This window comes from Nipponia nippon, unplaced genomic scaffold, assembly GCF_047370975.1.
Source record: "Nipponia nippon isolate SJK-2023a ecotype South Korea unplaced genomic scaffold, ASM4737097v1 scaffold_6, whole genome shotgun sequence".
NCBI lineage: Eukaryota > Metazoa > Chordata > Aves > Pelecaniformes > Threskiornithidae > Nipponia > Nipponia nippon.
In genome coordinates, this window is record NW_028262380.1 from 12646808 (window position 1) to 12672902 (window position 26095).

General features: G+C 39.7%; 1 protein-coding gene across 3 annotated transcripts in view; it reads left to right on the top strand.

Annotated features, from left to right (window-relative positions):
* The window catches only part of AFAP1 (actin filament associated protein 1), a 116913-nt gene extending 90979 nt beyond the window's left edge, over positions 1-25934 (top strand). For 2 of the 3 annotated variants that reach the window (XM_087737333.1, XM_087737334.1), the window contains exons 9-18: positions 1896-2045; positions 5371-5582; positions 7047-7192; positions 11074-11191; positions 12712-12969; positions 14797-14911; positions 16442-16606; positions 17192-17382; positions 18107-18268; positions 22964-25934. In XM_087737333.1, coding sequence (XP_087593459.1) covers positions 1896-2045; positions 5371-5582; positions 7047-7192; positions 11074-11191; positions 12712-12969; positions 14797-14911; positions 16442-16606; positions 17192-17382; positions 18107-18268; positions 22964-22990 — 1544 coding nt within the window. In that variant the 3' untranslated portion in view covers positions 22991-25934. The remainder of the gene's footprint in view (positions 1-1895; positions 2046-5370; positions 5583-7046; positions 7193-11073; positions 11192-12711; positions 12970-14796; positions 14912-16441; positions 16607-17191; positions 17383-18106; positions 18269-22963) is intronic. The other variant, XM_087737335.1, reaches the window with a different exon arrangement.
* The last annotated feature ends 161 nt before the right edge of the window (positions 25935-26095 follow it).

Here is a 26095-nt window from a genome sequence, read left to right on the forward strand (position 1 = left end):
TGGGGAAAGAAATGGGAAGAAAAGGCTTTTGTGACAAAAATCATGACAATCAGTATATTCTTTAGACTCAAAAAGATTAAGTCATGAAGGCCTTATTTCTGCTGCCTCTCAGTTCTGCAGGAAAAAAAAAAAAACAGTAGCGTGAAGGGAAGATAGAACAGAAAAACAAAAAAGCACTGAAATGGGCTTATTCCACTGTCTGTTCATGCTCCTGAGAATGGTTCCTTTGGGCTTCTGTCTCAGAGAGATGAGTTTTTCTCAGTCTCTGGCTTTTTTCAATGCTTTTCATCTCCTCCCGACTCAACAGCCACAGCCGGTCATCGGCTGCCGCTGCGTGGGACAGAAACCTGTCTGCAGGCAGGTGCTGCCTTTGGGTCTTCCCTCAGGCAGGGGGTGACATGAGCAGATGGGACAGGTGGCCTTCCTCCCTCCAACATGGGAGCTCGTTGCATGTTTAGAGAGCACAATGTAAGTTGTTAACACCCTTCCCTTAGGAAGAGGGAATTAGACCTTTGCTTGCACACGCGTGTCGCTGTGTTGGAGTTTGCGGGTGAACAGCTATCCGCACCTGAAAAGTGGCCCTTTCCTCTCAGCACCGTATGCAGCAGGTGACAGATTTGTACAGTCTTGGCTACAGATACAATTTCTAAATAAAGTTCCGTGATCCTAACAATTAAACTAAATATGATAAATTATCCCATTGTGAGTCCCAAACTTCTTCTCTATTTTCTATGCATTCTTCTTCCCGGTTCATCAATTCATACAGTCATTTCTCATATGAACATTTGGTGCTTTTTTTCCCTCAGCTTACACAAGTCCATAACCACTGTTGCAAAGGGAATTGATATGTCAGGGATTAAGTTACAGCAGCTCAATCAGTAACTATCCTAAATGTATTTTTCATCAAAATCAAGTATCGGGGCAAGTTGATGGATATTTTTGCTGCCCTTTCAGTTAGCAGAGAGACTTTTGCTCTGTTGATGGAATCCAAATTAGGCCACTGAATGCAATTTCTAAAAGCTCATTTTGTGTGTTCTATTTTGCAAATAAAATGTCTTTTTTTTCTGATTCTGTTTAATCTTAGAAACTTTTTTTTTAAATTTGTTAGGATTTTAGTCAGGTAGGCACTTTTAAAAATTATGTCCATAGTCCTTGCCATGTTATGTTCAGCAGCTCAACATGCCTCAGTGCACAGAGCTGTAATATTACTAGTATCATATTAAGTTAATGGAAGCATAGACTGGATGTTAGCAAAATACCTCTTTTCAGCAGAGCTTTTTCTTTCCAAGCCCTCATGATCACAAAAAATGCCAACTTCTAACCATTGAATGCTTATACTGATCCCACTAATTTAATTGTTAGTAGCTAATTTATGTCTTGTCTTTCTAAACAGTCCATGGTAATAAGATACCTTAACCTAATTGTACATGGCAGGAGTATTTTTGCTAAGCAAGCATATTCTATCTTTGTTGTGTACTTAATTGTTGAAGTATTTTGAGGTAAGTGTTTAGGAACAACGAAGGATCGTCTGGCTGGATTTTTATTCTTGTGTATATGAGCTAAATTTATATGCAGGTACCTCAATCATACTGATAAATTAGATAATGACTGCTGTGGAAAGAGACTTCCAGCTTGATTAGATTAAATTAGATTAGAAGCTTGATTTTTGTTTTTCTTATCCTTCTGAACACCATGATTTTTATAGCACAGAGGTTATTTATAGGCATCTGCATTGGAGAGGGCATATAATGTTTATCTCATTGCAGTCTGCAACTTTTGTACAAATGTTCATCTTGCACAGGATTGTTTGTCTGAACTACTATTTTTATTTGGGTTCTCTCTATTCATTGGTTAATGTAAACACACTAAAATACACACTTTTGCTTTCCTAATAGTGAAGAGGAAAAAAAGTTCAAAATCAGAAGCCAAGGGCACTGTGACTAAAGTAACAGGGAAAAAAATAACGAAGATCATTGGTTTAGGAAAGAAAAAGCCATCAACAGATGAACAGACCTCATCAGCTGAAGAAGATGTTCCAACATGCGGTAAGTGATTTTTCTCCTTGAGTCTTAAATGCACATTGCGACTAACACTTTATAAAATTCTAGCCTAGAAATTCCTCTAAAATTTCTTTTACTGCTATAATTCTTCCCCCAATATCAGAAGAATGCACTCAGACTGAAAGAGGAATAGAGTAATCAAGAGCTTATCATTTGAAAAGAGACTAGAAGAACTTGACTTTTTAAATAAAATAGTAGCACAGGCTCAGAAGGAATATCATTGCTCTTTGCAAAGGTGAGGAGGAAGAGACATGTTGACAAAAAGTAGGAAAAAAAAGCAGCTGTTTTCAAACAAATGGATCTAAAATGACATAGGCTGGACTATGAAATAAATTTAGGCAAGGAATTAGAAGAAGGTTCTTGGGAAGGGATTGAGTCTTTTATGGTAGATCGTGGTGAGGTTTTATGGGATAACAATCAAGAGAGAAGTCGACTGGCCTCAGCCAAAGTGAGTTTAATTGTGGGTTCCTAAAGTGGTACATACTGGGCAACACTTGAATGAAGTAACACATTTCTAGTAAGCTGTTTGAACTCCTAATGTTGATCACTCCATATGACAGCTGTAGTGCTTGGCAGCACCAAGGAAGTATATAAAAAGGCATGCAGAAAATGCTTATGTTTTGTATATCTTAGCTGTTAATGTTTGCTCACAATTTAGGACTTTGTGCAATGCACTTAGCTGATGTCCTCACAGCTCTAGTATTTTCAAACAATGCAATGTATTTACATTCTCATGTTTGCCTTCTGGTGCTCCAGTATTAACACTTCCATAGGTGAATAAGGTTGAACCCACCCTTCCCCCAATCCCTTAAAAAAAAAAAATTTCCATAGAAAGAAAGCTGTGAAGAAGTTGCACCAGATTCTGAATTTGGATTTGCCTTTTCCCCTTCAATTGACTAGGAAAACTTTGGGGAACCCAGAAATCTGTGATGAGGCAGCAGCAGGCAGAACTCATCAGTGCACGAAGTGTGATAGATGCTTGCGCAATGTGAAAGAAGCAGATCCATGGACCACCAGTGAGAACTTCATAGATCACAGGTGGCTCTCAAGCCACACTTTGGGAATCATTCACATAAGCAATCTTTGATTAAATAAGTGTGTGTATATATGTCTATACATCAGCTAAGTACAGATGTGATTTATCAACCAAAAGAACAGCTGGGAAAAGCTGTGTCCAGCCAGATGCATTGTCTGAAGCATCTGGCTTCCATAAAAGCTCAAACTTCCGGGGACTCATACTCCATTGATTATTCTGTATTATGTGAGACGTTAACCACAGCTGTACAATCTAATTCCTAGTATTTCTATCGTTATTTCGGATACGGACATAAGTATAGCCATTACTATTGCCTGCATTTGGCTCTACTCAACACCACTTGCAGATTTCATAGGAAAATATACAAGTGTCTAGGCTTTGGTCATTGCAGGAAGTCTTTGCAGAAGGAGTTTCTCACCACAAAATTTGGCTCAGTGCAGTGCCCTCTGGGAGGTTCCTCGATAGTTGAAGGCTTTAACACTTTAAAAGGCTCTGCCTCCCATGAACAAAGGGAAAAGCCCAGCGGGGCTGCAGCAGACACCCAGGTAGAGTAGAAATGGAAACCCACCTGCACTCGGAGTCATGGCAAAGCTCTTCCATACAGCATCACTGGTCTTTGTCCGCCTGGGCTAAGCTGAAGTGCTAATGCCCCAACTGGGGACACACTCAAGACATTTTCATCATATCAACTGTTGAAGTTATAAGTAGGGATATGTGGGAGGAAGAGCATGGGATCCTGCTTAGTTCAAGTGAAGTAGGAGGGTTTGGAAGAGCTTTTCAGAGAGGTATGTTGGGAGCAGAGGGGGAAAAAAAGTACTGTCTGAAAAAAGGACTCTCACTCCAAAACAAGCCAGCTGGCTTGCATGTGAAGGGTTTTCCATTTCTAGGGATTATATTATAATGCACAGCTATACAGGGTTTTGTTACAGGAGGAGGGAGGAGAGCTGGAGAGTGTGATCATCACAAGGAGCCAAAATCAGAGGACTGTGCACATCCTCCTTTTTTTTATGGCACCTTCCAAGATGTGTGCAATTCTGATCTGCTATATCCTGTTGGATCAAGCTTTGACATTGGAACCATAATGTTGGAAGGGAAACCCAGAAAAATTAATGATAAGTCATAGTTTTAATGAAAACCAAAGAGATAGCTAGCTATCCAACAGGGTTAAATGAAAATCAGACCTGAGATAGAAGACAATTTTTTTACATTAATTCTGGTCTGTGCAAGATATAATTTGTTTCCCTCTTTATAGCCTGTTTGGAAGCAGCAACATGCTGAATTCATGTACCGCTTGTAATGTGGAAGCAAAAGCAAAAGATTTTTTTTTTTTTTTCATTCACAAACTAGAGTAAGGTAGGAAAATTGGGTATTGTCTTGATTTTAAGGTTTAAGTCTGGAATGATTGTTGCTATGGGACAGAGAAGGAAAAACACAAAACTCCCCATTTAATGGTATTATATGCCTAGACACTGTATGCGATACAGAGCATGGTAAGAAAAGTGGGGGTTTTTTTAAAGGCACTTTGGTCATGAAATTTTTATTTGTTGTAAGGGTACTGTATTATCCCTGGGGGGAAAAAAAAAACCAACTTTGTCTTTTCTCTTAAAGTTTAGCTAAATTTCATATACATTTACTTCTTGAATTTTAAACCAATATGAATTTTATTTTTATTGGCATCGGTAGTGATCTTTTAAATTCGGCTTTAAAAGTGTTGCAAACCAAATGTGCATTCTTCTTTCTAAATGAAATTAGAACATATAACATCAATGCTTAGTAGGTCTTTAAAACACTGATTTTGGATGTTACAGAAGGTAGCTCATCACCTAATTGTATAACATGAGCTGTAATTTTCCCAGAAAATTTTGGTCAGCCACAGTTATCAAAGCCATTACACATGGAGAAGGTGGGTCTTCTGCTGTACATCGACTGTGTACATATCTTTTTATCACTGTCCTTCTCCCATTCTTACTAAAGTCTTGGGGATCGGTGTGCTCCTGCTCATCCAGCTGCTGCAGTGACTAACAGAACAGCCATTTGCACATGAGCGGGATCACATCTTTATATGCTTTTTTCTAGTTTATTGGCACAGTGAACGTTTTCATTAAAAGAAGTGGAGCAGGGTCATTTATTTGTCTTCCAAAAATCCATCTGGACTTTCTATTATAAGAGGAATAAGTTGTTTAAGTGCTAGCATTACATTGAAAAGTAAGTTTCTTTTTTTTCCTTTTCAAAAAAAGTCAGGAGTAAAATATCTCATGTTACATTTTATTGCAGGATATCTCAACGTGCTTTCAAATAACCGTTGGCGTGAGCGGTGGTGCAGGGTGAAAGATAATAAACTCATTTTCCACAAGGACAGGACAGATCTGAAGACCCACATTGTTTCTATCCCTCTCCGTGGCTGTGAAGTCATCCCGGGACTGGATTCGAAGCATCCCCTGACCTTCCGCCTGCTCCGAAATGGGCAGGAGGTTGCTGTGCTGGAGGTGCGGTGGTTGCTAATGGCTATGACTTGTAGGAAAACCCACAAGCTAAATTAGAGAAGCACTTTCATATAACCTGGCCATTCAAAAAAATCTTTGCAATAATATTATTGTAGAGCTGGATAATAAATACTGGAAGGAGAAAAAAAATATTAGAGTTGTAGTCAAAGAGAGAACTGAGTTTTAATGCAGTTCAGAAATGTTCTCAGTAAGATGGTTTTCTCTACCCTGACCTTCCCTTGACCTGTTAGTAAAATATCCCTGCTTCTTCTCTATACACACTTTTACATCAGGGATATAATTACTCTGGGTAAATAACTTAGCAATAATTAAATAATGGATCACTGTTGATGGGAACCCTAGAGCTCTTCACTCTCATTTGTCTGCTACTTATGTGAACCACTTTTGCTCAGTCTGTATCTGTATTAAGGTAATTCTGCAGTAAGAAAATAGTGTGCCAGCATCCTGGTGAGTCTCTTGACACACCACACGTGTGCACACAGGCACACTCCTCACACTACGAAGGTCATGCCTTCATCTCTGTTAGGTGGGTCAGGATTTTCTCAGGGGCTTTATTCATCATATTTTGAAAGCTGAAATGAGAAGACACTTAAAGTGAAGTATAATGAAGATACAGGAGGAGGCAACCTTTTGTTTTCAGTGGCAGGATGGACACTTTGACACTTTGAATTTCCAGCTGCAGGTCACGTTAGTCTCCTATCCTTGCAACCAGGCCTGTTGTATGTGAGCAATTCAGAGAAGTTGAAAAACTAGAAAGCAGCTCAAGGAACTGTGAAAGGCAATGAAATATTTGAAAAGAATGAGAAATTTAGAAACCACACAGTTTCCTTGCTCCCCCTTTTTTCCATTATTTATTTTGCTACTGTTTAACTTTGCAATTGATGACTTAAGCAAAATATGAAAAATTAAAAATTATTTTTACAGTATTCATGTTTGTACTTGTGCCATTAGGAATATAAATGCCATCATCTAGACAAATGTATTGGAATTTTTCAAAAACCAACACTAAAATTTCTTCTACTGTTTCATTGTTTTTTGCCTCTCGTTTCTACTTAGGACTAAGATTTTCTTCTTAGGAGTCATCCTAACTAAAATCCCCCAGCCTAGCATAGGAAAATAATTCTGTTATAGCTTTCAATTTTCTGAAGTCTAAAATAAGCATGACTTGAATCTAAATCCACTAGCCTTAAACAACTATTTTTCTTCTTTTTTGGAGATTACTCACTTCGTATTACACCATAACTGATAAGCACATAGCTTACTTGAAGTGCACTCCTTCTAGCAAAGCAGATTTAATAAGAAATCCTGGGGTTCAGCAGAGAGAGCAGAGGCTCTCATACAATGTGGTAGCAATTTGTCAGCCAAGAAGAATGCGCTGTTTTGAAATAATGCTCAGCTCTGTGGCAGACTAAAGACCTGACGTACACCCTTGCCCTCTCCTTACAGGCATCCTCCTCCGAAGACATGGGCAGATGGATAGGAATTTTGCTGGCGGAAACAGGGTCTTCGACAGACCCCGGAGCTCTGCACTACGACTACATCGACGTGGAAATGACGGCAAGCGTCATCCAGGCTGCCAAACAGACATTCTGGTGAGAGGTGTTCAGCTACCTGGGTGTTTCCAGTACTGTGAGAACTTATATCCATATGTTAACTCCAGTGCCAAGAGAGCTTATCAGAATCCACCCCCCTTTGCCAGATATTGAACTCCTGAAGTGTTTCAGCATTGCAGTATGTTAGATGTGTTTATGATTATTGTGTTGGCATGGTGCTGAGTTCTGTAAAAGATGCAGACACCACCCAACTTCACTAAAATCTTTACTCATTTTTTCAGTAAGTCTCCTTATCAAAGGCTATATTTTAATATTTTGTTTTGCCCGAAGACTTAGAACTATCCCTGGAAGAGGACAGATATTCTGAAAATTAAATAAATATGCAGCTATGTAGTTCACGTTTATCTGTTGGCTGTATTTGCTGTACATATAGCCAATATTGGCCAATATATGCTAAACACTAAAAATGCACAGCAAATTTAAGTCTTGGACAGTCACATTCTCAGCGTTTCCTTCTCAAGTTCTTTTCTGATTAATTAAAAACTTCATCAAGCTCACACCAGTCCAATTAATTTCTGGGGTTTAATTTAGGAGGTGGAAATTGGGAAGGTGTCTAGGGCACAGCACAGGAACTCTGTTTAAATTGCAAATAAGTACAGTGAATTCCCCGTCACCCCTCCTGTGCTAAGAAAAGCAGTGCATACTTAGCATATATAGTGATTTACATGTTCAAATCAATTTAGGCGTTAAAGCAGTCTTTGGTGAGAAGAGACTGTCATTTTTCCTTGGCTAGATGAGGTTGTTTAGAAACGGGAGTGAAGGAACAGCTGGGACAGGCGGGATGCCCTGCTGCAGATGTACCCCATGCTTTCCCGGGGTCAGAAAGTGGGTGGCCTGAGAAGACAGCTGGCAAAGGCATCATCCCTCATCTCGCTGCAAAATGAGACTACCCACACAAATTTGGAATTTGTGTGACTTAATATATTAGAGACTGACACCCCATCTGCCCATTATAACTTTAAACAGACTGACAATGCAAAAAAAAAAAAAAAAACCAACCCAAAAGCTTCAGAGTTTTCCAAAAGAAGACTCCCCTGCCATTAGCGAGGTGTTAAGAGAGCTTTAACAAGAGAAAACGGGCAGCTTCATTCAGGATCTGGTTTGAATGACTTCTGATAGAAACCAAAGTGACTCAGTGTTACCACAAGCCCACTTTTGTGAAAACCAGATAATTTTGATAATAGGATCAAAATGCACTTAGCTTACATACTTACATTAATATTTGTTTTGAAGTTAATAGGACTCAAAAAGTTTATCCTGTGTTGACATGTATTTTTGCTTCAGTCAGCATCTAGCAATAACCACATTTAAGAAAGAAATAGAATGGAAACCTTTTCCCCCTGAATACTGCTCGGCTTTCTTTTCTGAACAAATGTGATATTAATTGGAGCCAAGTGAAAAAACATATGCAACTAGACCACATGTTAGAAAGGAATGTCAAACAACTTGCAAAATAGCAGAATTCCCCTATTAAGAATTAGTTAAAATTCATTGAGCGTCTTTAAAAGACTCTTAAGAGCCTGTTGATAAGCAGCTAGAGTAGCTGGCTGCTGATTTTCAGCTACTCTGAGAAAATGAGGAGGAATGACAATGATACTTAAGTGTTAATAAAATACTATCGCTGCCCTTTATAGAATGAATATCAGTATTCCAAATTAACTGCAGTTATCATTAAAGCTTTGATTATCACAGTCACTTCAGGATTATTGATTATTCGTTTCCTGAGACTGATGCTTTGCAAAACGATCAGCTCTTCATTAATAGTCCCATCAATTTTCTTCATCTAAATCATTAGGTATCTAGGAAAGGCTGAAGAAAAAATGCTTCCAAGCAAGTTGTCTCCATTTGCTTTCCCATCTAGCAGTTTCAGAATAGTTAACTTACATGGATGCGTCTGTAAACACGATTAATGAGGCTTAATGAAATAATGCTTATGAAGTGCTTGCAGATATTTAGATAAATCTTAGCTTCCTTTGGTGGTGGCCATAGTTGCTACAGGTGCATCAGATATCATTAATGAATATCCCAGTTTTCAGACATGGTTATTGTGCATCACACTACTTAAATAGAAAGAAATACAATAATGGCTCCAAACGCAGTCCTTCAGACTAACCAGAAACACCTGAGTAATGTTCTTCGTTAAGAGGAACAGTAAACAAATGCAGCCCTTTAATAATGTCTAATAAAGTATGAGATAAGATAAAGTTAAAAATATTTTTATAATGGGATTTATCTTGTGCTTTTTGTTGTTTCTTTCTTTGAAGTAAGAAAAGCTTCCGTCTTAATGATTATTCCACCCCTGCCCTGCCCTGAAAGGTTCACACCAAACTGGGCAGGTTCATCCCTCCGGTTGAGCCCGGGTCTCCTGTGGCTCAGGTGAGCCACAGCTGGATGAGGGCTTTCTCCCTCTGAATGAGAAACTCAGTGGACTCCATGTTATTCCAAAGCCCAAAGAAAGCAACTGTTGAAACCACAGCATTCTTGAGCTCGGGCCAGCACTACAGAAGACCCTCTCTGCTTTAATAGGGATTTATCATATTTTATGAGTGTCAGCACAGAGTCTGAATAGTTCCATTGTTTGGGATGGACAGCTTTGTTTTCCCATTCACATACACCTAAAGCTATAGAAATTATTCTCTATCTAGTTCAATTTCAGCGGTTGCTACAATGGAAAACTCACCCTTGGGGTTGTCTATGCTATCGGGCCTGATTCTGCCATGTTCTGCATTGTTAGATCTTTGCTCCCAACATAAAGTCCGTTGTAGTCCGTGATATCTTGCATGTGTTCTGCAGAATTCCAGTAAAGCAAGCTGCAATGTTGATTCTGGGGAGAGGGGAGGATAAATAAACAAACATATACATACATATAACAGTATATATAACAGTGTATCTAAGTAACAAGTCATAGGATGAGAGAAAATGGCCTCAAGCTGCGCCAGGGGAGGTTTAGGTTGGATATTAGGAAAAATTTCTTCACTGAAAGGGTTGTCAAGCGCTGGAACAGGCTGCCCAGGGAAGTGGTTGAGTCTCCATCCCTGGAGGTATTTAAAAGACGGGTAGACGTGGTGCTTGAGGACATGGTTTAGTGGTGGGATTGGCAATGTTAGGTTTACAGTTAGTTTCAATGATCTTAAAGGTCTTTTCCAACCTAAATGATTCTATGATTCTATGATTTTTATATCCCTTTTGAAGTGTCCAGAGGGCTCACATACACCGTGTGAAACAGAGCAAGAATAAGCATGTAGAGTGTTTGCGTGCACAGTTACCGACACAGAGAGTTGGGAAGCACAGTGCCATTGTGCACACTCTACCCAGCCAAAAGTTCTGATATGGAAATGAAAAATTCCCAGATTTTGAGGAAGAAAATATTCAGCAAATTTTGATAGATATGTGAACTTCGATTTTGTCAAAGTTCCACTTTTTTTACAAATTTTTGCTGGATTTGGTTCTTGTTTCTCCGAGTTCCTAAGGTCGCATCCCCCCTGAACGTGCATGCACCCAGAAACACCTGCAGGCAAGAAGGGAACACTTACGGGACACTGGCAAGCTAGTTTATAACACAGATCAGCAGGTTCCCATGTAAACATACCACTGAGCAGTTACAGCTGTTGTCCTCCTGGCTTTCACACAGTCTTATCCCCACTGTAAGAATGGAGTACAGGAACATATGTTGTAATGTTGGCTGCTAGCAGCAACATGTGAGTAGCAAAAGAAGGAAAACTGTCCTCAGCTTTCCTGCAAAAGTGAGAAGATATGTGCTTCCAGGCTACATAATCACATACAGGGAACATACCACTGAATCATCATTTTGACTTAAGTTTAAGCACTGGTTTTTATTATTTTTATTTTGCTTTATTCAGTTTTATGAACAGGCGAGTTATATCTACAAATCCATATCGGGGAAGCACTGCCAATGGCTACGCCTGTCCGAGTGGAATGGCACTTCATTATGATGATGTTCCCTGCATAAATGGATCGGTAAGAATTGAATTTGCACAGAACAAATGGTTTGCATGTGTTGAATGCATGGACATCTGAAAATTATATTACCTAAAAAGCCCCACTGGGCAGTTTCCAAATGAACTCCTATTTTTTTTGGTTGGGGGCTGCAAACTTCTCTCACACCTACAGAGTATTAGGGGTGTGGGACATACTGTTTACATTAACCTGCATGTGAGCCAACATGCATTTAGAAAGCAGTTGCCTGTTGATGATTTGTTGCCAAGTCCTTGAATATAATACTCACTTGAGGGGGTATTTTTTAGATCACACTGGACCTGGCAATATTAAGGACTCAGTCACACCAGGCACTTTTTGGTGTCTGTTGGGGAAAAAAAAAAACAAAACAAACAAAAACCGAAACACTCAGTCCCTGGGGCCGCATTCGTCATGACAGCAGGTACTGCTCATGCCGAAGGAGAACCACAGTGGTCACTTCCATCTTTATAATTTGCAGAGCTCATCGTAGGCAGGTGTGTAATAGGGTTTAACACATAGAGGATATTAACCCATAGCAATAGGTGGTTTTCAGGAAGATTTACAGGGGAGCTACAGCCTGTGTCAGCTCTTAAGCTGGGCTGCTTCAGAAAGGCCCCCACTAAGGCTGAACTCAAGAGATATTCAGAGTTTCAAAGTGTTAAGTGGACTGCAAGTTCAGACCTCCATCATGTCTTAGTAATGTCAGAAAGATGGTAGAAAACACCTCTTGGGAACAACACACGACCACGTGTGGTGAGTAGGCTGTATGTGTCGTGCGTGGATGTGCTCAAGCCTTTGTATGAGTAGTGTACTGCCATAGCCAGGCTGGATTAAGGAAGGATATTTGGCAACCAGGCTGGTTTCTTTTAAGATTAATTGTATGAATCACTGGAGTATTGTTGTTGAGCTTTCCATTTTTCTGAAAAGAAAAGGAAAAAAAAAATAAAAAAGGAATGGCCTGTAGCTATTTTAGCTGGATAGCTCAGAATAATAATTCTCCAGCAAATAGAATGTAATACTAGCATACCAGCAGCTGGTATTCACTGGAAAGACATATAGCCTGAAGAAAGAAAAAAAAAAGAAAAAACCCTCTTGGCTTATGCTAACTGTTAGGCCATATTACTTTTAACAACTCATGTACCAGATGTAATTCCACAGATTCATCTTTGTAGCCTGCGAGTATCCCCCTGTTAAGACAGTCTGCTTGTGCCCCCTCAGTGCTAGAGCTAACAACTGAAGATGCAGTCTATGAAACAGCAAGGGTGATAGGATAGTACCGGTTTGCTCATACTATGGAAAATGCACAGGACTGAGGCTACGAGATATGTAATGCAATGCTTCCTTTCCACACTGTGTCCTCCCCTCTTTCTAAATAGTTTGACTCAAGTGTAAGCAATAAGCATATGCTTGCTAAAAACCGAGGGCTTGCTATGGTCAAAAGAATTACTAATGTTTGAATTTCACTTAGGAGGTTCCGCATGGTGTATTGTTTACTAACTGCCAAAGTGTATGTGTTGCAGTGGGAACCAGAAGATGGCTTTCCTTCTTCTCGTAGCAGGAACATTGGAGAAGAAATGCTTTATGATAACGCAGGCCTGTACGATAACTTGCCGTCTCCAAAAATCTTTGCGCGCTATCCGCCAGCTGACAGAAAACCCAATAGGTTATCTACTGACAAACTCTCCTCTAACCATTACAAATACCCTGTCTCATCCAATCTGTCTTCTGCTCAGTCTGTCACTAATACCTCTGCTGTGGGGAGGGGATCTGGCTCACAGGTACTGTACTATTTAATACTTAACAAAGCTTTTTATTTTTTTGTCTGTTCTGTTTATCTGGTTGTTATCTTAAGGGCCTTGGGCTATTTCAGTCCCTTAGTGTTAGCACTGAAGTGCTTAGAGTTTAGTCATGAGTCCACTGCAAATGAAACAGGTTTGCTAAGTTGTAAATTCTGATGTGGAAGTATTGGCACCTGGGAAAGGCTTTCCCCACAGGTTCTTGATGATTTACAGATTGTGGATAATAACAAAAAAAATAAATGTGACCTTCCAAACTTAACCTGAATGCATATCTAGTCACCTTCTGTCTCCTTAGGCAGTGATGACTTCAAAAAAAAAAAAAAGTGAAATATGACCTGGCTGTGACAGCAAATTTGCCTCTCTAGATTTTTACTAATCTGTATATTGTATGCACTATGGTTATATATATTGTGAATATACATATATATCATTACATATATCATATTATATATATACTACATTATATTGATTATAGTATGTATATACCATATTTAAATTACTGCCTGTTATTTTCTTCCCCTGAAAAAAAACCTAAGCCTATGTCTATGCTGCTTTCTGAGGGTGGCCTCAGGCTTCTGGACCTCAGCTGAAATGTGAAGCTACAGAGCAGATGAAATCCTGTGTGCCCAGCCTCAGTAGCAGACAGGCAGACCCCAGCAGGGGGGCAGAGCAAGCCTCGCTCACAGCCACCCCAGGGACCTTTTCTAGAGCCTGCAGTCAGTCTCCAAAAGCTGGTCATTGGCATAAGCCTGTGAATGTATCACAAAGATGGGTGGTTTTCAATCTAATCTGAAATGGAACAGTTAGCTAATTGTTCCCCTTGTATAAGGTACCTGGCATTGCATGTTAACTCACTTAACCCTTACAAAAATTCCATATTGGAATATTAGAACTCAGTGAAATTGCAGAGTCAGAGATGGACCCAAGCAATAAATTGCCCTGATCCCTGGCTGCAGCAGCAGGCTTCTCGTTGCACTCCCAGTTCAGTCCTCAAAAGCTTTTGGAAGCAGGTGGCCAGAGCATGGCACACGTATGCCCTGTGCTGGGGTACGGCATCCCCATGGAAACACTACGATTAGTCAGGACAGTGTTGCTCTTCCCAGGGTTCAGTACATTGCAGGAGAGCCCTCTAAATGGAAACCCTTTGGACAAGAAATGTGCATGTAATCTTGTGAGCTTACCTGGCCATTATGAGAGGTTGCCTTTTTATAAGTAAGGAAGACTTTTAATTAGTAGCTAGAAGTTGCATAAGAGGAAACTGGTATGTTAACACCTAACATTTAAAAATATGAAATAATTATATTGTTTTGAAAAAAAAAAAAAAAACCAAAACCCAACCCATGCTCCACAAAGATGGCAAGGTCATACAGTAAATAAGAAACAGTGTTGAATTTTTGTGTGGCAAACCCTGTTGGGTTTTTCTGTATGAAATTAACTCTGACAAATCTGTGTTTCAAGAAGCTTTACTGTGTAAAATTATTCAAAGGTACAACTTTTCTGCCTCGCAAGGGCTTTCTTAATATAGTAAATGCCACAGTTCTAAATAATTGGAGACTGTGATGCCACCAGAGACGGGGAGTTTATCCCATTGTTATCCTGTGATTGCTGGTGTGGCTCCCGCTGAGCAGGCAGCTCTCAGAGTCGACATCTCTGGAGTAAGCGCCGTCTCCAGCTCAATCAATGAGTTCTATTAAGGCTCTCTGAGCAGGCGGCTTTTTGTCAAGCATTGCCCTTGATGAAAGGGTGACTGTAACGCCAGTGGCACAGGAATAGCTGGAGCCCATTTGTACTTTTGTTTTCAAACAGTTTAAAGGCAAGAAGCCTCCTGTGACTGCTAACGGGATCACCGGAAAAGGGAGAACTTTAAATAGCCAGCCAAAGAAACCTGAATCGGTGTCATGTGTGAAGCGCACCGCATCCAGTAAGTATCTCTCCTCACTGCTCCCTCACTTGTGAGTGGAGTCATGAGGATACCCAAAATAGCTGTCTTCTTAGCAAATAAGATAAAGAACACTGTGGCTCTTCTGTGGCTGAGAGGCTGAGCAGGAGATGCCCGCCAAGACTTTGAATAGGAGATATTGTGTGCATTGGTGACTCATTAGTACTCCAGCCATGCCACGAGATAAAAGGTTGTCATATGGAGAATGATAAATATGAGATGTGGACAGATGGCTGCAAAGTCATGAGGGCAGCAGGAAAAAAAAAAGGGTGATGATTCTTCATTTGGGGCAGAGATTAATTCTGTATTCCTGTTGGAAGAGGCATATGAGGAGCTGAGAAAGACATGAGAACACTATATTGGTCAAAAATGGAAGCACTCTAATCACTAATGAAAAAGAAAAGGTATAACAAAATGATGGAAGACAACCACACAGCTCAAAAGCTTCCTGAGAGAGAGGAGATTTCAATTGGTGAGTGGCATGCTCAGAAAGAGGGTTCTTCCAGGCAGGTGAATTGCCTCTAGGAAATCTCTAACAGGGATTGCTTTACTTAAAGAAGAAGAGACAAAAAAGAGGTATAATCATATTTTTAAAATATAGATTAAAAAATACAGCTTCTGCTAGAGAAGGAAAGAATGTGGTTTTTTTAATCCCATGGTAAATTTTAAAGAAGTCATGGATTTAATGGCAACAAGAGAAATTTGGGTTAGACTTCAGGAAAAAAGTGTGTATCTTTCTAACCATGCAGGTCAATTGGTACCAGAATAGATAGTTGTGGGAGTAAAGGCATCTCACTTTACTAAAGACAGACTAAAACCGGCTTGACAACTATTTGTCAGGAATGGTTTAGTTGACTTTGCCTTCAGATATGCGGACAGACAAAGCGATCTGTTAGCTGACCTGTTTTCTTTCAGTCTGCAACTGGAGCAGAGGTATAGAAGGGGCTGTGATATAAATTAGACCACAGATACATGTGAGCCATGAAATGAAAGCATTTATATGGGAAATTAAAAAAAAGAAGAAGAAAGCTCTCAAGTATCAAAAAAGTGAGAACCTCTTTGTATTCTCTTATGTCAGGTGAGAAACGACGTGTGATTTAAGTACTTGAAGTAGGAATGGAAACCAGGCAAAAAGGGCAAATAGGTAGCTTTTCCTCTGACCCCTTCCAATTAAAAATCAAGGGTTCAGAGATACAAGAGGAGCCTCCTTTCCTTCTTCTGAACTACATAGAAAGCAAGGCCAATTTTCAAAACCAATGTACTATAAAGTAACTGGTATTTCTTATCTTCCCTGTCAAAATGTGGAGAACAAACTGTCTATCCTGTATCATTTCCAAAGCTGTGCTTCAGAACTCAGTGGGAATCACAGACCTTGAGAAAAAGGCAGTGGAAGAGGGATGGTAAACCAGTTTCTCAAACGAGGAAATCCTTCATGTGATGTTCAGTCTCAGGGAACAGGTTAGAGTTTTACTGTTAATTTAACCATAAATAACCACAATCCAATACACACAGATGCGGAGCAGTACAAATACGGGAAGAATCGTGTGGAGGCAGATGCAAAGAGGTTACAAAGCAAAGAGGAGGAGCTGCTAAAGAGGAAAGAAGCACTCCGGAATAGGCTGGCCCAGCTCCGAAAAGAAAGAAAAGATCTACGTGCTGCCATTGAAGTCAATGCTGGTATGAGGTGCTTTTTTGTGCTGAATCCTGCCCTGAATAGGCTTAATTATCCAAAGAGCTTTGTATTCTGTGCTGAAGAGATGCCACTACATGAGGTTTTGTTTCGATGTTAAACAATACTCTGTAATGTCTCTACTTACTTTCTATATAGATATAAAAAATAATATTTATATAGATATATATATTATATTTATGTATAGGTGTATATACTTACTTTATATATACGTGTGTGTATATATATACACACACACCTATGAAGTGACACTGATGGGGACTTCAGACAAGCAGAACATGGGAGTAATTTTATTGTGACTGGCTAATTATATTTTCAGGACATGGAAAGAGAGCAAAACAAATATGACTTGAAACTAGACCAGAAACCTAGGGAAGGGACCTGAAAAAAAGCATTTGATTTCTGTTGCTAAAGTTTTTACGTGAAAAAAGTGGTTTTTGCAAAGTACGTAACTTTTTGTCATGTGACTGATTTTTAGAGACCTTGTTCCTTACTTTTTTAAAAAAAAAATAATTTCTGTAAGTGTCAATTTAAGCTTCTTATTGAAATAATAACATTGCTGTGGATGATAGGCAGGAAGACCCAAGTGATTCTTGAAGACAAGTTAAAGAAATTGGAAGAGGAATGTAAGCAGAAAGAGGCTGAGCGTGTAAACCTGGAGCTAGAACTGACCGAGGTGAAGGAGAGCCTGAAGAAAGCCTTGGCTGGTGGCATCACACTGGGCTTGGCTATTGAGCCCAAGTCGGGAACATCAAGCCCACAGGTATGCAGAGCCATTAAACATGCAAATCCCAGCACCATGAGCTTCTCAGCTCCAGTAAAATGAGTGGGAACTGAGAGTTTTCAAAAGGTTTATTAAGCCCAGGAAATAAGAGCAGAATGAAATTACTTTCTGCATTATTTGCATTCTTCACCTACATCTGGTGTACTTTCTGTAGCAACAGGGAGCAGGTAGACATGGGAATCACAAGCAGTATGTGTTAGGATGATGTACAAAAGCTGAAACCTTATTGTCCTCAGTGACTGTAAAAGTGCATGAACAGAGACATTGCTCCATCCCAGGGAGATTTAAATGCACCAAGTCATCGTGCAGTGATGGAGACCTACTTGTGTCAGTCCCCTATCAGTCACTGTCACCCTTTGCAAGGGCTGCATCTCACACATTCACAATGGATCATGGCACCCCTGGCTCATGCTATAGATCTGTGTCAGAAACAACTGGGTAGCTGCATCAGAAGGATCGGAGGGATGTGTCAGTTCTTCCAGATGACCCAATGTTGTTTAATCCCAGAAGACAAGCTTGAATTTTCATGATGGAACACTTTGTTTTGTTTTCTTTTGTTCTAACCTCTTTTTCATTTATCCATCATTATTATGAATATGGTTTCTTTAAAAAAAATCTTCAGTTCTAAGTAAGTCTAGATAGAAAATATTGCTCATGTGACTATTCAGAGGAAACTCAGTGTGGGGTTTTCACTCTTTATTAGTCTCCAATTTTCAAGCACCGAACTTTGGAAAACTCTCCAATCTCCAGTTGTGATACCAGTGATACTGAATGCTCAATACCTGTGAACAGCGCAGCAGCTCTGAAGCGACCTCCCTCATCAAATAATTCTCCGTGTCGAGGCCATGTCCTTCGAAAAGCAAAGGTGAGAAGGCTTACGTCTAGTTTTCTTTGTCTGTCCTTTTTCTTACTTGAAAAAAAATCTTGCTTGTGACGAGACAGAGAAAGAGAGAGGAAAAAGTTGGTTCCTGCTGCATCTGTGGGTGAAATTTAGCTTTAAGAAGAGAATGTGCCATATCTAAATTACTTGTATTACTACATAAATACTGCTGATTTTGGGGAACCTTTTGCAGAAGAATTGGTAAGTAGTTTGGGAGACAGGTTTGACTCTACTCTCTCATTCCCTGCATTTCTCTCCTCCTTTATAGATTTAATTTGCAAGGTAAGTAAGTGGTCTGTTGTGTAGACAGTCCATCTAAAATTCATAAAGTTACACTAATCTGTGTAGCAGAGAAGTGGTTAAAAGAGCACTGTTATAGTAAGTCTTCTGAAACAACACAAGATCGGGGCTGATCTTTGCCAGCTGGTACAAGAAAAGAATAGTTCTACATTACGATAATCAACAATGTGTTGTGCAAGTATCTGCTCTTAATGTACATTTAAAGTAGAAATTGAATTAATTTAATTTAGTCTCACAAGTACCAGGCTGAAGTTTGCATTCCTCTTGTAAGAGTTTTCTAGTTTTTGTGCTTCAGTTTAAATGAGATTTTTGTGACCATTCTTTTGGGCTAAATTTGCTAGCAACATAAGCATGTGGGCAGCACATAACCAAGGGTGACAGTAAGAGCATTGGCCCAAGCTTTTGTTGATTTAGTAGTTCACTGCTAATCGTAATTATAAACAATAATAATCATAGACATTTGTCTTTTATGCAGTCCATTTCTGTTTTCAAAACAATGAAGTATTCTGTACAGGGATTTTTTTAAGTAACTTTTGTTAAATGTCTTCATTGACTATATACATTTACAGTGATTGAGCATGAGCCTGGCACCTAAATGTAGTAGATGCTGAAAAACCATCTTCTCAACAAATTATTTGGCTTTCTGGCACATCCTATTCTCTCCGTTTCCTCCCTCAAGCCCCTTTAACCTCTCTACATTGCCCAGGCCATGAATTACTTCTCCCTCTGTACCTTATATGAGAGCCTTCTCACCCTTCTTCTACCACCATTTCCTCCATCTTTTCCACAGACATCAACTGCTTTTTCTGCCAGTTAGTCTGATTCATTTAAATTCAACTAAGAATAATTAAACTCAGAGTAATAGTTTTCAGTTCTATTTAACTTTGAAGTTTGCTGCTTGTGTTTCAAAGCTGAAGAAGGATTCATGTGCTCTAAAGCTTATCTATGTATTCCAATTATACCCTAATTTGTCTCATAAAGATATCATCTGTAGAAATACACTTCATCTTAGATTTGCATGTTAGCACAGCGGTACTTGGGGGAATGTGCTCTAGCAGTTAGAGCACAGTCCTTACAAAAGGGAGCGTGGATTTGTGCTACATGCTGGACAGGCACATTAAAGCCAGCCATTTAATCTTTAGAGCTGGAGCAACAAAGACACTATAAAAACCTAAACATTTTTGGTGTAAAGAATACCTTCCAGCTGTAGTACATTTTTTATGCTCAACATATACCATACAGGAAAATCCCTGCTGTGTTGTTCAATATCGCTGTGCTCTGGATGGCACGATAGGTTGGTCAAGCTCTTTTGTAGAGGAATCTTGGATATAAGATTAGGCTAATCAGAAAGGATATGGAGCTACTAAGCATATTTCCCATCCTGGGAAAAAGAACTCCAAGTATCCAATTCAGCTTTAACAGCTTTTTCCTAAAACCTCATGCACTAAATGTTATGAGTGCAATTTTGCTGAATTAGATAGTGCAACCCAAGCTGTAGTCAGCCCATTTGCAAGGAGCTGCAGCCAAAGTCTGCCATCAGGTACGCATCTGCAGCAACCCCCGCTTTCAGGGGGAGTTAACTGTACATGTGCGAGGGTGGAATCTGGCTCTCAATTCTTTTGACCTTTTGCAGTTATGTGTGAGCCCAGGCCTTATAGATGTGGCTAAAGAAAGGGCGTCACACGTGAGTATCCCACAGCAGAACTTACTTGGCTCTCCGCTCATGGATTTCAGTGTAATATGTGGGCGTGAAGCAGGTTTCAAGTCTGTGCTAACGCTTGCATCTTCAGCACCTGGCAAATCTCCCAGTGTTATGAGGGAGTTGTGTAAGCATTCGAAACATCTGTTTATTTTTTCTCCCCAGTATGTATTTGAATGCACTGAATGCCTCCCTTCTTGCTCTTTCCTTGCATGAAGGATGCCAAGTCTGTCACCAGCCAGCCTTGTGTTTGCAGCCACCCTCGTGTCACTGTCGTGAGTTCACAGCACCGTGCCGCTCTCTGCTAGGGCAGCTGCTGCTGCGGCCGAATGCGTGCGCTGTGCCGCCTGCTCTGCGAGAGCTGCGTGGCCCAGCCATGCCTCCCAGGGGAGGCGAGGCACCTGAGACAGCAGGTTTGGAAGCTGCTCCACCAAAATCTCTCTCCTCTCAGATGCGCTGACATGAGAGGGAAATATAGAGAGAAGCAAGAGGACAGATCTAGTGTTAAATCTAAGAACTAGCAGCAATTTGGGGATTGACCGTTTAGGACATACGCTGTACGTATACACATATATGCATACATATATTCAGATTTTTTTTAACTTTTCTGTTTGTAACATGCTTTTAACTTAAAGTAACAATGCATATTTTAAGAAGTCAGAAGGCATTTTAATTGCAGTTTTGTTATCTATACTTGGCTGAAAATGGAGACTGTATTAAAATGTGGAAAACAATATTCTGCATTAGCATTCCTGGAGAAGTAAAATACTCCAGATATCTTTGCTGTACAAGAGAAAAAAAATATTTAAATATTTCACATTTCAAATGAATTTCTAAAACCAAATTGTTATGTGTAGCAAGGAAACTGCAGTGAGTATTTCTGATCTGTTTTCAAAACTGGTGGACTGGTGAATGTCAGCAGCTTACACTTTGCTTATGTTCAGGGGCTAGAGAAGAAAACGAGCTCTCCCAGTTTCCCAGCTCCCAGTCAGGCTGTCAGTGTTGACTTAAACATTCTTTCATTGGCTTGAACCTGCTGGAGAAATGGAAACTAAGAAAATGTTCCTTCTGCACCTGCAAAAGAAGCTACTGCTTTCAAGGCTTATTTAACACACAGAAAAATTCTCCTCCCAGTTCCTTAGCCAACAACTTCCTTTAGAGCTTTGGCAGCATATACATAGAGAATATACATTTAATAACCATTTTAAAGTAATTTAGTTTTTACCAATACTGTGTTTTAACTTTAGGTTTGCCATAATTTGAAGTTCAAAACTAAATATTTAAAATATCTTGTATTTTAGTAAAAGTACCATTTAAATGAAGAAAAAAAAACCCCACAGGATTAAAATAAAATAAACTATTGTCTACCTGCTTTAAACCCAAGATTTTTTTTCTTATATTGCTAAAGCAGCCACCAAATGTGACCTTTACTGTTGCTTTACAATGGTTGAAGAGGTGTCATGGTCATGCAGCTGTTCAGCCAAAGTAATGCTATTACTGCTTTCAGCTGCAGAAACAGATATTTACATGGATAAGTAACAGGTTTCAGTCAAAGCTCTTAAATGTTGTGGAATGAGTGTTAAATTCAGGAATTCAGGTTGGGAGCCAAGTCAGCAGGCTGCCTGCAGAGTATCTCTGCAGAGTAGATGGGTGGGAGAGGAATCTGTAGACCCGAGTGCCTGGCTACGAGCAGCTGGGCAGTTGCTCCTTGGGGATTACTTCAGCGAGAGGCCAGCTTCTTCGTATCTTCGTTATTTTCTGATCGCTGTAAGGGTGTAAGTCAGGGAGTAGGTACAGTACGCATGTCCTAGGCTGAGCCCAGCCCTCCTGAGCTCTTCTGCTTCTATGTACCGTTAGGAAATACTGTAGGTATCACTCAGTAGCCACACGTTTGATTTAACTGGGTGTTTAGCTATAGCAATCTCACAGTTTCCACTTATGTGGCAGAAGAAATGGCAATACCTTGCTCTGAGACGTATGGGTGAAAGCATTATAGATTACGTGCTTTGCTGTGGATGGTAGGTGTCATTGTCCTCAGCTAACAGGTGGGTAAACTGAGGCACAGAAAGGCAAAGTGATTTCTTTAACTTGCTGAGCAATAATTCAACTTGGATTATGTATATGGGAAACAAATGCAATGTAAGCTAACTTGTTTTTCTTTACCCTGTGTGTAAGTCTCTCTGCATCAGTAAGTTGCCCTTTTTAGCCATAGAAACGTGTGTCTGCTGTGAGTTCTATAATAAAAAATTGGAGAGTAGTAAAGCAATCACTTGGTGTCAGCTACTGAGTGCTTCCTGCTGTCTCATGCAAGTAAGTTAGAAAGCCCTATAGGCTAAATCAGCCTCTCTCTTATTCAGCTCCAGCTGAGTGCTCTAGATCAACTGTGGTGTGTGAATTTGCTCCGTAAGTATCCTTTGCAGAAAACAAACATGGCTTATTTGCACTGTGCTAGAGAAGAAGTTGCTGTATATAGTTGCGGAGGGGTGGAAGCTGCGCACAGACGCTATCAGGACATACTTGTTAGCATTCCCTAATTTGTGGGCAGAAGGCTCGATCCAGCAAAGTTAATGGAAAAACTGTTACTGACCTCAGCTGGCTTCGGCTTAGCAGAGCTGATGACATCAGTGAAATATCCACATTTCTCTAACATTTTCCGTATCTTTTTTTTTCCCCCCTTCCAGGAATGGGAGATGAAAAATGGAACATAAATATAGCAAAACCACTCACTTTCCATAAAGGCCTTACCTGTTATAGACCAAGACATAGGCTGCAAAAGACTCATCTGAAAGGTGGTATCAAGCGATACAACATAAGAGGTTTTATAATTCTGTTAAGTTAATGGTAGCTTGGCGCTAATTTGACTATTCCCTCTACTGTATTGCTGTGTAATTATGTGTGCCCCTTTTTATTAGCTGTAACTCTTTATTTCCAACTCTACTGGTAAAGAAAATGAAAAAAAAAAAAAACAACCAAACCAACCATAGTAAGTAAAAAGGAGCATAAAGTCACAGTTGAAAATTTACTTTGCTGAAACAGCATAGACCAGCAATGTTAATTATATCGCATCAGATGGCCTGAACACCACTGAAGACTGGTGCGTTAAGACCGGTGTGAAATCATTACGGATAAGAAGTACTCTTACAGGTTAAAACTGACTTTGCGAGGTCTGCCACAGAGGTGGCTGAGTGAAGTCTTGCTGATTAGCAGTCGCCTTGCTGTCAGTGGTTCACGTGGCAAAAGAAAGCTGAACAAATGCATTCACAGGAATGGCATGGCTTGCTTGGCTGAGAAGGCAGGAGCTCTTCAGTGCTGCTGTCCCCTACGCTGGTGCGAGACCATGGGATGAAACAACTCAGCTGTGAAGCATTTTTGGATACTATTTAGACAGATGCTTTTGTCATTGGGAGATAAAAATCTGCCATTCTTTGGAAAAAAAAGCCTTTTAGTACGTTCTCTTTATTAGCATTCCGAAGCACCAGTTGTCTTCAAAGGTCATGTTGTCGAACTATGATTTGTTCCTGATTTTTCTAAAAGGCAAAAGGTATTTTTAGATACTGCTTCTGTTCTATAAGTTTAGAAGAAGAAAATGTAATTGAAATTAATCCTCAACAGGTAATGGCAACTCAGCATAGCTTATGCAGTCAGTCTTGTTTTGTTTTTTATAATATTGTATTGTTAAACTTGAGTTATAGAACACTGCTGTACTTAGTTTCCTTCGTCTCTTCAGACCTCAGCTATTATTTTGAGGAAGATGGATTGAAAAGATGGTAGTTTCCAGACTCTTTTATAAACAATTTTACAAAGAATTGGGGATTTTCTCAGACAGGAGTCCATTTCTGTTTACTAGGATATAGCGTCTTGCATTTTAGTCTGTAAAATTATAGGAATCTGTTCTTCTTTGTCTCCATCCATGTCACTTCTAAGAACTTACATGCAGTAAATTGTCAACTAATGTCCTTCCAAATCTCAAGATTGGCTTTAAAAAAATCAGGAGAGAGAGAGGGAAAAAACCATATAATGAGTTGGGTTCTTTTAATTTTTTCTCTCTGTTTTTTTTAAGCCCTTGGAGAGCCTTCAATCACATTCTCAAGATTTTTTTTTTCTCCTCAACTGTGAGGACTAGGAAATCACTTTAATTAAAAAAACTAAAATACTACTCATACTTTGAGATAATCACAGATGTTAGCGTTGGAGTCTTGATAAGTAGTTAAGGCTCAAAATTAAAGCCACAAAAGTTGGCACCACAGCAGATATCAAGGATCACATCCCTTTATGGCCCAGCTTGTCGTTCATCTCTTAACTTTAGGAATAGGCGTGTGTGACTCTTGAAGGTTACACTGGGATTCCTAGATGAGCTGGATACCAGAGTACTTCCCACAGGAGCTGGTGGGATTTGAAGGCACAGAGCTATCAGAAAGACCTGATAGCTGATAAGACACAGGTCCTGTTCCCAAATGCAGTTAGTGCCAGAGATGCCATTGACCTCAGCAGAGTAGAAATGGGGCCCAAAAGGAGAAAAGGCTCTTTGCTTCTTGGGACTATGCTTTGTACAAAATGCTGCAGGAATGCAGATACAGTAGGGAAGCAAGTGTCAGTGAGATTTTCACTGAAAACAGGATTTTTTTATATTATTTTCGGTCATCTGCTTACTAACTCTCTAAGTGGAGGGCACATTCTATGCTGTATGACTATGGACTAAAGAGTATCAAGTTCCCATAAATATGAGCAGAAACAAATTTGAAGCAAAAGTAAGTTCATTTAGGCTTTTTATTTCAAATTAAGTTATTTATTTGTATATTTCAATAAATATTTAATTTATATCTGTACATATTTATGATGCAAATTAGGCTTCTAGTCAACATTTGCAATGATGTATCAGTTGCCATTAAGAAGTGGTCCCGCATCAAGTAATGCAGAGTAGTCAAAAGCCAAATCACTTGTCTTGTTTACCCAATATTAGCATTGTATCTTCCACCCCCTATATCCCATGGAAAAAAAAATAAATCCTTGGCAAGGACAGGTTTTAATCCATGCCTGAGAGGGAAGTGTGCAAATTTCTGTCCAAGCAAACAGAAACCGCATGGTGCTGGGGCCATGCACACAAACCCAGCCCTGGTGCTGCAGCCTTCTGCTCTGCCATAGATGCTGGTCACCCTCAGTACCTATAGCGTCCTCAGCACCTGTAGCATCTACTGCAGCAGGGGCTGCCGGCAAAATTAAGCATCTTTCACCCTTCCTCCAGCACAGGCTCCATAAAGCCACCACTGCCTCCTCGCCCCCAACTCGGCACGTACTGTAATTGTATGGCTCTAATGTATAAGTACATTGGTACCATTGCACCTTGCATTAGTGAGATGTCTCTTCTGTATAATGGCCAAGGTGTTGAAAGGAGGAAAACAAAAAACCTCGGGAAATAACCTCTCTATAGACCACATTCGGTGCTGTGAAATGTACTCCGTTTTGTTAAATAATACTGTTGCTGTACAATTCTTTATAAAAAGCGACAGAGCTTGTATTTTCACCATTTTTAGATTTCAGGATCACCAGGCAAAGTCAGCGATAGAGCAGCATGACTTTCGTTTTAAAGAAAAACTCTTGTATTTTAAACCATTGCATTTCTATGTCTTTTAAGAAAATGTTACACTTGTGCTTCCTCAACAAACTCCTGTTACTGTACCAGGTGCTTTTTTTATTGTTTTTTATGGGTGATGCTTTTTAAAAAAAAAAAAAACAAACAGATCATAACTTTGGGGGATCAAAGGTGTTTTTTTAAGAGATGATTGTGGCAATTTGATTTTTCAAATGGAGAATAC